Below are 15,299 nucleotides of genomic sequence, written 5' to 3' on the forward strand. Positions count from 1 at the left end.
CTGGAGAGCGCGAAATACGTCCAGGGAGTTACGTTGTTTTGCAGTTTTTGTTTTTGCGAATCCACCAGAGGCCAATGTGTACTCTTTTTCAGATCTCAGATTTCTCTTGCGAGTGCCATTCATGCCTTCTCTTCTCTTGTAAATCCGCAGACTGACTGACCGATCGACCTAAACCCAACCAATAGTGTTTTCATAAGCAATCCAATAAAAGGAAAACCGTCTGATTTTTACCATGCTTTTGGATCTTACCACATTCTCACCCTGTTATTTGCTGGTTTGTTTGTTTGTTTTATATTTTGCCTTTTGTTTTTGTTTTACGCCCCATTCACACGGGGCTTCAGCGTCAACGCTTGACAGAGCTGGTGTATTTGCATACAGCGATCTGATTGGCTGACGCTTCCGTCGCCGCTTGAAAAGTTGAGCAAGTCCCAACTTTTATGCAGCGTCGACGGATCCACAATGCAGTTCGGCAATGCCTGACGTCACCCATTCTAAGTGAATGGGAGGCGTTGACGCCCCATGTGAATGGGGCGTTACCCACTTTCTGGAACCCTTCTTCCCCTGACTCGAACCCTGTTGTTCGGGTCAACTTTGTTCTGCATCTCAAGTCTGCTGACATACACGGTGAGCTACTGAGCAATCTGGTAATAGTGGAACAGTGCCATCCACATGGAGGTAAGCTGGGTTATCACCTGGGTTCATGCGTACATAATCATATAAAAAATAATGTGATATATTATTAATAATAATAATAATAATAATAATAATTTGTTTAACATATCTTTTGTTGACATTGCACTGAAAGGCACGCACAACTCTCACCGTGAGATGTTTTCTACTGCGTGCGCCCTGACAGAGGCAAGCCCGTTGTTCCACTTGTGCGCGCATATTGTCATTCTTGCATTAGAAATAACAAACTTGTAAGCGGAAAAGACGTGATATGGGAACGGCTGCTGCTATTGTTAATCCGGTGTGCGTGTGTATTAGCCTCGGTGTACATACTTGGAACTTTAAACTAGCGCACAGTTGGCAACTTGTCATAACTTTTCCGTGCAACAGAAATGCGGCTTAAAGAAGCCTTTACGATTAATTAACTGTGACGAATTAAAGAGCAGTTAATAGTGAAATCAGCTAATCGTTGCATCCCTATTAATGATTACAGTGCATTTTGCAAAAGGAATTTTCTAGAAAACATATCCGAATATTTACGGCTGTCCGCACCACTCGCTTATGGTGACTCTGCTGAGCCTCTGCAGCTCACACTGAATTAAACAGACGCACGTCACTTCATAGCCCTAGCGGCCGTTTTTCGACTGAACTAAGTACATTTTTTTGTCTTGGTCACACTATTTGGAGGGCCAGAACAAATTGCCTCGAGGGCCGGGTTCAGCCCGCAGGCCGCCAATTGAATAACCCTGTTATAATATAATGATTGGTTGCTCAATAAACATTTCTGATGATTATAATCAGAAAAGAAGAGGTGTTGCATAATATGAACCTTACCATCCATTTCTTCTGGTCTCAGCTCTCTGTTCTGAAACACAACAAACAAAGTCATCAGCAACAAACCATGAATATATGTCCAGTTCTGCTGCATTAATGACAGAAGACTCCCAGTTGTTCATTTAATAAAAATAAACCATGAAAATAACCATGATTTTTATTACAATAACATTTTTCTGGAGGGTACATTGATTACCATTATTGTATTATGGCTAAATGACATATCGTTTGAGCATCGATATCGCAATGAGTGTAACCGCAATAGTCACATTGCAAGAATAGACCATTTATTAAATAATAAAACATTAGGATTATAATTTTTAAGTAATTTTATAATGATGACCATCTTATTTTATGTTTGATATTTATGCCTGAATACTGTTGAGGCTCCCCAGAAAACCATTAACGGCTGTTTGTTACACTTTTATCTTTGATCTGTTGTATTTATTTACACTGTTAACAATTTCCTGTAGAAAATACAGTAACTTACAGTAAAATAATTTCAGCAAAAGAACTTTATTTACATTTGCAGAGCCATTTACATTGCTGTATATGTGCAGTATTGCATGTTTACTGTAAAATATACAGTAATTTTCACAGTGCAACTTTAAAATACAGTAACATACTGCATAACGCAGTTCTTATTACAGTTAAATAGTTTGTAATTTACAAAACTCCTTAACAGTGTATGCTTGTAGTTTAGAATTTATGCTTGACTTGCTCATTCCAATCTGTCTAAATCAATGAAATATTTTCAAAAAGAGCTGCTTAAATCATCTAGTGAAACTATATTAATATCTAAATATATATTACAGAAAAACTAAATATTGCAATGTCAGGTTTTTCCAATATCCAGCAGTACTTTTTTTTTTTTTTTATTCACGACAATTTACATTAGAATAATATTAGTATTAACAGTATTTATTATGCATATTTATTTTAATAAAAACAAGTTTAGATTTGTTGACCTGTCGGGTTTTGGAGACGTATTCATCACTATATGTGGCAAAAGAACAGGACGTTCTCAGTTGTTTGACCACACTTCATTATTACTGTTCATTTATTCGTTTGCTGGAAAATAGAACTGAATTTGGAAATAGTTTTTAAACAAAACTTTGGGCTTAACAAACTAAATTAAATATGTAGGCTAATAGATGTCTTCAGTGGAGTGAGTTTCCACTGTTTCCTTATCCACAAAAGCAAAGGAGTAAAGAGTAAAAATAAAGTAAAGAGAAAGAGGCCGAACGGAGAAAGCTTGCTGTTTATTCTAGCTGCAGGCTTGTTTAGCTGTTTTCTCGCTAGAGAAGCGTTCAGTTTTTTCACTTACAATGTCACCATGTAAATAGCAAAAGCGCCCTGGCACGACTCTTAAAGGCAATATGAGATGAGACTCTGATAGGTTTAATGAACACTATGCACAAAACACACCCAGAACTCATTAAGAGAATAAGCACAACCCTGTTAGACCATGTGCCGGGCGCAAATCATATTTTTTCATTCTTAAAATAACAAAAGTGGATTTGAACATGTCCTTAATGCTTTGCACCATGCGCTTTAGACTCGATTTACATCATCATAATAGAGCAGAAAGAGGCAATCTTCTTGTTGAATCGCTAAATGCCTACTCAATTGTAAGTCGCTTTGAACAAAGGTGTTTTATAAATGACTTACAGTAATGTAACTGCAACAACCATCTGTATTTTAATGAGGGTGGAAAGTACTGTTTCCAGTATGTATGTATATATATATATATATATATATATATATATATATATATATATATATATATATATATATATATATATATATATATATATAGTAAGCAATACAGTTGAAGTCAGAATTATTAGCCCCCCTTTGAATTTTTTTCTCTTTTAATATTAATTAAAAATTAATTAATATTATTATTAAATTATTTTTTTCTCTTTTAAATTTTTCCCAAATGATGTTTAACAGAGCAAGGAAATTTTCACAGTATGTCTGATAATATTTTTTTCTTCAGGAGAAAGTCTGATTTGTTATATTTCGGCTACAATAAAAGCATTTTTGAATTTTTTTAAAAGCCATTTTAAGGACAAAATTATTAGCCTCTTTACGCTATTTTTTTTCCGATGGTCTACAGAACAAATCATCGTTATACGATAACTTGCCTTATTACCCTAACCTGCCTAGTTAACCTAATTAACCTAGTTAAGCCTTTAAATGTTTCTTTAAGCTGTATAGAAGTATCTTGAAAAATATCTAGTCAAATATTATTTACTGTCATCATGGCGACGATAAAATAAATCAGTTATTAGAAATGAGTTATTAAAACTATTGTGTTTAGAAATGTGTTGAAAAATCTTTAGGTTAAACAGAAATTGGGGGGAAAAATAAACAAGGGGGACTAATGGTTCTGACTTCAACTGTATTTAATATATATATATATAAAGCAGTAACTGATCACAGCATTAGGATCACAATGGCACATGTAAACTAATACACTCGGCCTTTTAAGCGTCTCAAACAGATTTAACGTCTGCACGGTTTTTAAACTCCATCTTCCCATTTGGATTAAGTCTTCATAAACTCAGGATTGATCTCTCATAATCAGCTCAAGCTGTTCGTTTCTTTGATCCCAGCATTGAGCTCCACAGCTCTCCTTAAACACAAGCGAACACGATTTACCTCTGAACAACAGAACTCGTTGGCATGACTAGACCGAGCTGTGTATTCTTGCAAACTTTGAAAAAAGAATTTGCTCATATTCCCTCGGTTTACAATCAGACTTATAATCAGAAATGTGTGCCTTTGATTCAAAAAAACTGATTCATAAGAGTCATTCTGTAAAGAATCACTTTACAATAGTAGTGCTGCATGTTTTTGATACAGTAAAAATGCTCATCACATTTAAGACAGACTATGCATCATTCAATCCCAATCATAACAAACAGCAAACTCATTTATATGTGAGGTGAAATGATTATAACAGAGGAAAGCACCACTGCTGAATTATTATTATAAAATATTATTTTCCATACCTTCAAACCCTTTATTAATCCATTTTAAATGGACCCATGGTGTGAAAAGATGCACATTTTAAATACTAATATCCAATGTAATCTCTTCGTGAGCTCATAAAAGCGTAAGTAATTACATATAAATTTGGCAAAATGTTAATTTAAATCAAAAACTTTGCATGTCAGAGCGCAGGAAATGCAATTTCAAATATCCATTTACAGATGATCTCTGTGTTTAGACCGTAGATTAAGTCTATTCTCATTATGTGATGAGTGCAGATTATACATTTCCAGCGTCCGAAATATGTTTGACGTATTGCATGATCATCTCTGTCACACTCAGCTATGTATTTGTCAATAACTAAAGCAGTTTTTATATGAATTTCAATCATCATTCTTTTGGAAAAGTAGGGCAGTCAGTGTTGCAAAAGCTTTATAAGCATGATCTATGGTTTGTGTAGTGATGTTGACAGTGCTTTGTCCTTTATATCATTTTTAATGCATACAGAGTGTGTCTCTTCTGAAAATCAGAAAATATGCCAGAGCTTGTTCTGCATGAGCGCGCAGGTGTGTGTGTGTGTGTGCTTCTGGTATTCGTGATGTTGTAAGGACCAAATGTCCCCACATATATAGTAATAGCAGTCATTTTTGACCTTGTAGAGACAATTTCTGGTCCCGATGAGAAAAATGGCCCATAAATCACAATAAATGAAATATTTTGTAAATGTAAAACTACCATTTTATTCTGTCAGGGTTGGGTTTAGGCAAACTGTTGGGTGAAGAGGACAGAATATACGGTATGTACAGTATAAAAATTCTTACGTCTATGAAGGGTCCCCTTAAAACATAAAAATCCAACCCTACTCATTTGAGTGTGTGTGGGGAGATGAGGAGATTTTTCCACTCATAATACACAGAGAATGAGGTAATTTGTAAATGTTAAATTACAGATTTTTTTCTATGAGTATTGGGTTTAGGCATAGTGTTGGGCAAAGAGGACAGAATATATAGTAAGTACAGTACAGAAATCTATGGACAGTGCCCATAAAGCATGGAAACCCATTGTGTGTGTGTGATCCTGTTATTTTTTCACCAAATGTCCCCACAAGTATAGCAATACCAGTAATTTTTGCCTTTGTGGTGACATTTTTTGGTCCCCATAAAGAAAATGGCTCATAAATCACAGAGAATGAAGTATTTTGTAAAAGTAAAACAGAGTTCTGCATTCCTGACCAGATTTCTTGCAGTGTAGGAATACATTTCAGAATAAAATACAGTACAGTGAGTACAGACGCTAGAGGCCATAGTCTTTAGCCTCCTTGTTAAAGCAACCGACTTCCATGCTGAACGTCGCCGGTTCGATCCCAGCTCAGATAACAGGTTGGGTGCAGACTGGCGGGATTACATTGGTGCCGTGACCCGAATGGGAGTGAGGTTTGGGTGGATGAGTGTAGCTGAGGTCAGCTAGTGGAGTGCTGTGCAGGTAAACCTCACTCCTCTGACCTCTAAAGATGATCTAGCGACAGAGACCATAGTCTTTAGCCTCCTTGTTAGAGCAACTGACTCCCATGCGGAAGGTCACCGGTTTGATCCCAGCTCAGAGCGTGTTGGGTGCCATGGGCCCAGTGGGGTTACATATGCAATTACTAAATGTCCCCACAAGTAGCCATACTAGACATTTCTGTACAGTAGAAACATCATTACGTCAATGGAGAGTGCTTATAAAGCATTACAACTCATCATGTATATGTGTGTTTACTTGAGGTATGTATAATGGAGGCCTGCTAGTGAAGTGCTGTGCAGGTAAACCTCACTTTTCTGACCTCTAAAGGTGCTCTAGCGACAGACACTAGAGGCCATGGTCTTTAGCCTTCTTGGTTGAGCAACCGACTCCCATGCGGAAGGTCGCCGGTTCGCTCCCAGGTCAGAGAACGGGTTGGGTGCAGTAGGAATGGTGGGGTTACATTGGTGCCGTGACCCCGATGGGAGTGAAGTTTAGGCGGGTGAGTGTAGCGGAGGTCAGCTAGTGAAGTGCTGTGCAGGTAAACCTCACTCCTCTGACCTCTAAAGATGATCTAGCGACAGAGGCCATAGTCTTTAGGCTTCTTGTTAGAGCAACTGACTCCCATGCGGAAGGTCGCCGGTTCGATCCCAGCTCGGAGCGGGTTGGGTGCAGTAGGACCAGCGGGGGTTACATATGCATTCACTAAATGTCCCCACAAGTAGCAATACTAGTCATTTCTGCACTTGTAGGGACATTTTTTGTTCGACATGAGGAAAACAGCTCATAAATCACATAGAATGAAGTATTTTGTAAATGTTAAACCGCAGATTGTTTTCACTTGGGTTTATGTGTAGTGTATGTACCATAGAATCATCATTACGTCTATGGGGAGTGCTCATAAAGCATGAAAACCCATTATGTTTGTGTTTGTGTGTGGTGCTTCATTCACCAAATGAGGAGGGCTTTACATTAACTTTTTTAATCACCGGCCACTGTGGCTAGTAGTTTTCCAATGTTGCTAGCCACTCTGCATTTTCACTAGCCACAATTTTGTTGTTGGGAAAATATATTTTATATGCATAAATTTGATGTTGACATGCTAAAATTACTTGATTAAAATTTTCTTTTATGTCCACATGCCTCCTCATTCATTTCACTTTTTGTGTGTCGAGTATGAGCTTGCTCAATGAGCATGAATAAATGGGTTGTTGTTTCATAGTGTTATATTGCAATTAGTTTTTATTTTTTATGACTTTTTTAGAGCTTAAAATTAACGATTTACCAAATTTATCACTATAACCACACTAAACAATAATTATTTCTTAGCCACAAATTTTTAATGAGTCAAAACAAGCAAAATATAGCTGTATACTATACTTTTTATTTAACAAAATATTTCTTAAAAAAGAAAGAAAAGCAATTGACTTTAAAAAAATAATAATTGTCACGTATCAAAAATATGCTCGGTAATCTGTCAAGGCTAAAGATCTCTCGGATTACCAGCTAACTGCATATAAATGGAGAGTTCATCTCCCATTAAAGCAATATTGCAAAAAAAAAAAAAAAGATAATTAAACCATTTTAACAAAAATGAAAGTAAATAAACCGGTAAGCAAATGAAAGCAGGTGAAACATACCGTGTGTGATAATGAAAGGATGATCACATGCACACGGTTAACTTTAGGCTATTTAATAATCTGTTCAAAGTGAAAGCAACCGGTGCTGCTTACAAAAAGACACATTCACCGTACGTTCACACCGAAAGCGGCGAGAGCGTCCAAGGTCGCTCTGGCCGCCCTGGCGACAACGCTCTCTGCCTTCAGCTCCGGCGGCGAGAGCGTCAAAACTCGCTACATTGATCTCATATTTAAAGGAGCCGTTGCAGCATATCAGTTACATTCCTGCATAAAACATGTTTTTAGCGTGAAAATGTTGCGCACTTCTCATCAAATTCATACAACAATGGAAGATCAAGTTGCGTGTGGTGTGGCTTTGCTCTATTTATCCAATATGTGTCCATATGTCTGAAATATCCTGAAGCAGCAGTACTGTTTTGTACCGTCACATAGCGTGAGATTCCCGCTTTTTTAAGATAAATTTATATAACATTAATGCACATCAGTAAGTCGCCAGTAACTAATTTAATGTATGTTCCTGCAGGAAAAAATTGGAAATAATTGGAAATCCGGCGACCGCAATAATCAAACCCTTGGGAACAACTGTGGTCGGAACCAAAGTTCACAGGTCTGTGTTCTCTGAACTGCTATCAAGCGATGGACGTCTTCATTCTGATTGCTTGCCGCTGAACCGCGTCATAGCTCATTACCATAAAGTTGACTTCATTTCAACTCTCCTCAACGCTCACGCCGGCGAAGACGCACCGCGCTGCTCCTCGCCGCTTATCGCCGCCTATCGCCGCCGGCTCTCATTGAAAATGAATGACTTCCGGCTACTTTGACGTTGTCGCTGCTTTCGGTGTGAACGTACGGTTTGAGCTCTTAAAAGCAGCAGGACTGTGGATGCATGTTCATCACTGTTTGTCTAGTTTATTTGAAAGAGAACCGATGACAGTTGTATTTCCAGAACCTGTTCCAGACATGGTTGCTTCACGATTCGGGAGCGCGCACGTGTTAAGCAGTCGCGCACACGCGTTTAAAGAAGTCACGCGCATCACATCAGCTGTTAGCGCGAGTGATGATCATCCTCTCATTCAGTATTCTCTTGCTTTCTTCTGCTCGCGTGATCACAATTATATTACTTCTCGATTCTAAGATCACATTTGCTCGCTTATTGGGTCATCCTTATATTGTCGAACCCTGCTTTTAGGAAAACTACAATTTAGAAATTATTTTCAACCAGCCAAAGTGGCTAGTGGAGGTGTCTGTCTAACCCGCCAAAGCTGAAATCTACCTGCATTTGGCGGGTTGGCGGGTGTTAATGTAAAGCCCTGCCTACAAGTATAGCAATACCATTAATTTTTGCCGTTGTGGGGATATTTTTTTCTTCCCTATGAGGAAAACAGCTCATAATACACACAGAATGAAGAATTTAGCAAATGTTAAACTTCAGATAGTTTTTTTTTCACTTGGGTGTAAGTGTCATATCGTAGAAACATAATTACATTTATGGAGAGTGCTCATAAAGCATGAAATCCCATCAGATGTGCGCGAGCATGTGTGTGTAGATGTGTGTGTCCAGACTTACGTACAGCCTGCCGGCTCTCAGCGAAGCCCTTGCGGAGGAAGATGCAGGCCGGCCCGAGCACATTGTGCATGTATGTGGAGTTTTGTGCCAAGGCCGCGAGCGCCTCTCCAGATGTCACCCCTTCCTCACACGACTGCACCGCTTTATAGCTGCGCTTCCGGTCCTGACAGCAGTCAATGAGGAACGAGGGGTAAACACACAGTCAGAAACTACACACACGCACACACACCATTGGATAGACGGGTCTGTCAGTCAGTCAGTCAGTCTTGAAATGCATTTAGGATCCCTCTGTTATGTGGTCACACTTCACAATAAGGTTTCATGTATTTACTGGCATGAACTAATTATGAGCGACACATGTACAGCATTTATTAATCATAGTTCAGCATTTACTAATGCGTTATTAACGTCAAAATTAATATTAGTTCATGCACTGTGAGTTAACATGAACTAACAATGAACAACTGTATTTTCTTTAACGAACATGGACAAATACTGTACTACACTACCTGGAAAAAGCCTTGTCGTGGATCCCAGTTGTAAGAGCAACAAATAATTAAAGCTGCAAGCAGCGATGAAAGGGACCTAGCACACAGGCTGCTCGATGGCCTTAGGATGACAGAGAACAGTAGACAATATTAATTTAAGCTGATGTATATATAAACAAATCTGAGAAAATGATTGATTTATGCCAAACGTCCTTCTGTCAGCAAGTGGCGCTATGACTGTGACTCAATATTGGCATGTAGATGTCTTCAGGAGAGAAATCTCATCGAACCTGTGAATTTTCTGGCATATCAGACATTAGCCCCTTTCACACATACAGACCTTTCCGGAAAATTACCGGCAATTTTCCGGAAAGGTTGTATGTGTGACAGGGCCGGAGTGGGACTCTTTTTCAGCCCTGGAGTTTCAAGCCTTAGACCGGCCCACCTCAGTTCACCACTGACTATCTTAAAATAAGGTCATTTCCAATTCAGTTTCTAATTACACTATCACGTCTTTTTTTTGTTGTTGAGAAAACAGCTGTTTTAGAACTTCAAATGTTCAACAACCCTTACAGTATTATATGTCTTAACAATAAAAATGAAAAAAAAAATCTTCGTAGACGGGGACCGAACCCTGATTGGCCGCGTCGTAACTTAATGTGCTAACCACTGTACCACAACAGCTATTCAATAGAGGGTGGCTCATCTAGTTATATCATCATTAACCTGCAGGCTGCTCACGGGGCTACGAGAAAATAGATAAAAAGAGCAGAGCTGCGGTAAAATAATTAATTAGAAGGCTGTGGTCAAGTAAATAAATAAATTATATTTAAAAAGTGTGACTGCTGAGAGCAATAGATTCTAGAGCTAGGGACACCGGCCCTCGCGGCCAAAAAACGGACCGGCCCACCGGGAATTCTCCCGATCCTCCCGATTAGCCAATCCGGGCCTGATGTGTGAACAGGTCCTTTTTGAAAATACCGGTAAATTCGTTCTGGCTATTTTCTGGAAAGAGAAGTTGCAACATTACCGGTAATTTGCCGGAATGCTGCGCTGTGTGAACGCAGAAGAAAGATTTCCGGAAAGAGCGCGTCCACGTCTAGATTGTTCTGACGTGAGACGTCTACTTTAGCCAATCAGAACAGTCAGACGCATTCACGTGCGCGTGGTTTATGAGAATAAAAGCCTTTGAATATTTTTCCGGACACCTTTAGCTATTAGATGTTAGGCAGATAACGTTTATATGTTCCTTCTTAATGCCAACTGTGTAAAAAATTATCGATAAAATGTTTATGATAAGCCGTTGTTTGTTTACCTTCAAGCTTTGCGTGTGCCCGTGAGCGCCCATAGCGCCAGCACACACACATATCTTGAACATCTCGACATGCGCAAGTGTTTCTCTATGTTTTCATTGGAGTTTTTCACAAATCTGATCCATCCACAGAGTTTGTGATGTAGTCAAATGTTTACAAACACAAGCGCAGCCGTTTAGAGCTCATTTCTAGTTAATGATGTCAGAATTTAACGGCATTTTGCGATGGATGTGTGAATGCTCTTTTCCGGATAAATTCCGTAACGTCCTCGCCTGTGTGAACAGCGCTTTTTTTAATTTACCGGTAAAGTCGTTCCAGAAATTTTCCGGATATTTACCGGTATCACTGTGTGAAAGGGGCTATTGTGTAGTTGAGTTATAAGTACTTCCTCCTCCGTGGCGAAGCACTCAACTTTGTCAGTCTGCCACAGACACTCTAGATCAGGGGTCACCAAACTTGTTCCTGGAGGGCCGGTGTCCTGCAGATTTTAGCTCCAACCCTAATCAAACACACCTGAACAAGCTAATCAAGGTCTTACTAGGTATACTTGAGGTGTGTTGAGGCAAGTTGGAGCTAAACCCTGCAAGGAAACCGGCCCTCCAGGACCGAGATTGGTGACCCCTGCTCTAGATATTCACAATTCAGCATCACAAAGGCCTTTGGACTAACCTGATGGAACATGGGTGATAAAATTTGTGGGAGGAGTTTGTTACAGTGTAAAACATGTCATTTCCTGTTGCCAGCAGGTGGCGCTATAACTGTAACTGGATATTGGCATGTAAACGTGTTCAGGTCAAGACTCTTAGCAAACGTGTGAATTTCATGTGAGAATCAGAGAATGCATGCCTGAGTTATTATAACTTCCTTTTTCGTGGCCAATCGTAAAAGTTTACGAGGCCTTCGATAAAAACTCTAGATCTTCACAATTTAACATCGCCAAGGCCTTTAGATGACAAAACCCAATTTTGGTGCTGATCCGATAAAATCCCTAGGAGGTGTTTGTTAAAATACAACACCTGGAAATGGCAAAATGCCACTTTTTTGCCGCAGGAAGTTAAAAATATCGACTTCCTGTTTGGTTTGAGAGTACACTTCAAGATATATATATATATATATATATATATTTTTTTTTTTTTATAGACCTTTTTCTTGGAACGCAAAATTACCCATTATGCTTTGCGTGTATGCACAAGGAGAATGCGAAGAACTTCCGGTCGGCAGCTGATGCGTGTAAACAGTCACATTTGGACAGCTTTGAAATGATAGTTGTAATCTACTTTACCTGCTTTTATCCTCTTTGAACTAATACTGTTGTCCATCAGCAGCATCTCCTGGACTGATCATTTAAAGAAATGCGATCTAATAGGATGGAAAACAGCTACTGTGAGGCGTTTTCCCCTCATTGTCAGACAGCATCTTCTGCAGTTTAAATGAAGCCTCGTCATCGCTAAAGTCAACATTTTCTCTTTATTTCAAATATATAACCAGCCCAAACAAATGTAGTTCACCAAAATGTTTGACACACACACGTAGCCTGTACTGTGCCACTGACACACTGATTTAATAACTGTGACAAAGTGAAAATATAGGCTAGTGTCATTTCGAAATGACAGAAAAACACAAACCGTGGTGAATACAACACACGAAATAAAACACAAACGGCTCGCGATTAGAATGAACAGCAAATCAGCCAGCAGAGGATCAATAACAGACTTTTATTGCTCATTTTTGTAAATTGCACGACTTTCATACCTGTTAAGTTTCATGCCAGTACTCTGGTTTGCGCTCTCGCTCTCTTTTTCTCTTTCTCTATGGGTGTGTGTGTGTTTGTATTAAAGAGCCGCTGAGCTAACAGCTGACAGGCCGGGTACTGTATTTCTGACGGCAGACACGTGAACTAGGAGAACGTTATTCCCGTATTTCTGACGCGCTTGAACCACATGTGACAGATTATAACGGCTTTAACAGACACATTTCTAAGTTGTGTGTCACAAAAACACTCTGTTATCCATTAAAAACGTTATTGAAACCCATTTTCGGAGCGCAAATTACCAGTTGTACACGCTGTAAACGGAAGTTTTTAGCATTCTATTGGAAGACGCTGGTCGTTATGGCGCCCTCCATGCAGCAGCTATGAAAAAGGTCTATAGGTATTTGCATGTTTGATGTGTATTTTTGTACGTGTACATGAATCGTAGCTCGGGGGCCAGTCCGTCTAATGTGCATAGGTGGCACTGTTAAGCCATTTTGTCACACCCACTTCACTTCTGAGGCGTGTGCAAAGTTTCATGAGTTTTTGGGCATGTTTAGACCCTCAATATCACGATTCTTCCTAGGGAAGAATAAGAAGAAGAAACGGAGCAATTCCAATAGAGCCTACGCACTGTTCCGGTGCTCGGTCTCTAACAACTTGACTTCTAGTTGATCATTTGGAAAAGTGGCAGAAGGTAAATTTTTCTGATGAATCATCTGTTGAACTGCATCCCAATCATCACAAATACTGCAGAAGACCTACTGGAACCCGCATGAACCCAAGAGACAGAAATCAGTCAAGTTTGGTGAAGAAAAAATCTTGGTCATTCATTCAAAAATCATTCAGTATGGGGGCGTGCGAGAGATCTGCAGAGTGGATGGCAACATCAACAGCCTGAGGTATCAAGACACTTGTGCTGCCCATTACATTACAAACCACAGGAGAGGGCAAATTCTCCAGCAGGATAGCGCTCCTCATACTTCAGCCTCCATATCAAAGCTCCTGAAAGCAAAGAAAGTCAAGCAGGATTGACCAGACCAGTCACCAGACATGAACATTATTGAGCATGTCTGGGGTAAGATGAAGGAGGAGGTATTGATGATGAATCCACAGAATCTTAATTCACTCTGGAAGTCCTGCAAGAACACTTTCTTTGCCATTTCAGATGACTTTATTAATCAGTGATTTGAGTCATGTCAGAGATGTATGGATGCAGTCCTCCAAGCTCATGATGGAGTCAGACACAATATTCATTCTGTCTCCACTGCAGCAGGACTTTATATTCTAGACTGGACATTATTTCTGTTCAGTGATGAGACTTTTGTCTAAGCAAAGTCAGACCTTACTGTCCTGATTAGATCAATAATCATCAACACATGATCAGAATCAAGGCCTTTGCCTTTCATGTAAGCCACTTCTGATACCAAATGATCAAGTAGAAGTCAAGTTATTATTTGCTGAAACTTGGATAGGCGACAAGACTTTTGTCAGATAGTCTATATACATATTGTTAATTGTTTGTTCACATTAGTAAATACATTAACTAATACAACCTTACTGTAAATTGTTATCACAAGCTGAACTCTAAACCTTCAGAGTTTTGCACTTAAAGGGATTTAGCCGAGCACAAAATGTTCCTGGATCAGCATTCTGGCATTCGAGGTCCTCAGGGGGGGGGGGGGGGGTGTTTATGGCTTTAATTGCTTTTAGTTGGAATAAAACTGACTCTCCAGACAATTTCTCTTTCGCTCTTTTTCACTTCCTGACTGTGGCAGGAAAATTAATTTAGCTCTAATGCAATGCGGAGAAGAGCAAATGATGCACGTTAGGTGTGCATTCAATATTTTCCTGTGTATTTTTAGCATTTTCATGCTGCCACAGGAGATGATGAGAAATGTAGTTTGAGCTTAATTGCTTTTAGTTGTGTGAGAGAAATATGAAACTCGTTCATTCGTTTTCCTTCAGCTTAGTTCTTATTTATCAGGGGTCGCCACAGTGGAACGAACCGCCAACTATTCCAGCATATGTTTTACACAGCTGATGCCTTTCCAGCTGTAACCCAGTACTGGGAAACACCCATACACTCTCACATTCATACACACTCTCATACACTACGGCCAATTTAGTTAATCAATTCATCTATAGCGCATGTGTTTGGACTGTGGGGGAAACCGGAGCACCCGGAGGAAACCCACGCCAACACGAGGAGAACATGCAAACTCCACACAGAAATGCCAACTGACCCAGCCGAGGTTCAAACCAGCGTCCATATCACTTGCACATATTTAAGAAATGTTACAAAATTAAAGCCTCCTTGTGTTCTTGCTACGTCACTTCACTGTCACGCTCACACTCTAATTAGTTGTTGAATAACCAATCAGAAGTGTGTTTCTGAAAACCAAGATTAGCCAACTAAAGACACAAGTTCCGTCATTACAAACATAGTACATTGATTTGGCATTTCCCAAATCCGTCGCTCCAATGAACATTCGCAAACTGTGTGGCAAACCTGTATGCTTGCAACTGTAACTATGG

The 15,299-nt window shown here is 39.4% G+C and overlaps 2 protein-coding genes across 2 annotated transcripts in view; both read right to left on the bottom strand.

Moving 5' to 3' along the window:
- Nucleotides 1-15,299, bottom strand: part of ess2 (ess-2 splicing factor homolog) — a 779,665-nt gene that overhangs the window by 101,450 nt on the left and 662,916 nt on the right. The window lies entirely within an intron of this gene.
- Nucleotides 1-15,299, bottom strand: part of cabp1b (calcium binding protein 1b) — a gene marked incomplete at its 3' end in the record, with an annotated part of 35,181 nt that overhangs the window by 8,259 nt on the left and 11,623 nt on the right. Inside the window, 1 exon segment of the mRNA NM_001002414.2 lies at nucleotides 1,504-1,534. Within this exon segment, the coding sequence (NP_001002414.1) occupies nucleotides 1,504-1,534 (31 nt within the window).

This window comes from Danio rerio, chromosome 10, assembly GCF_049306965.1.
Source record: "Danio rerio strain Tuebingen ecotype United States chromosome 10, GRCz12tu, whole genome shotgun sequence".
Lineage (NCBI taxonomy): Eukaryota > Metazoa > Chordata > Actinopteri > Cypriniformes > Danionidae > Danio > Danio rerio.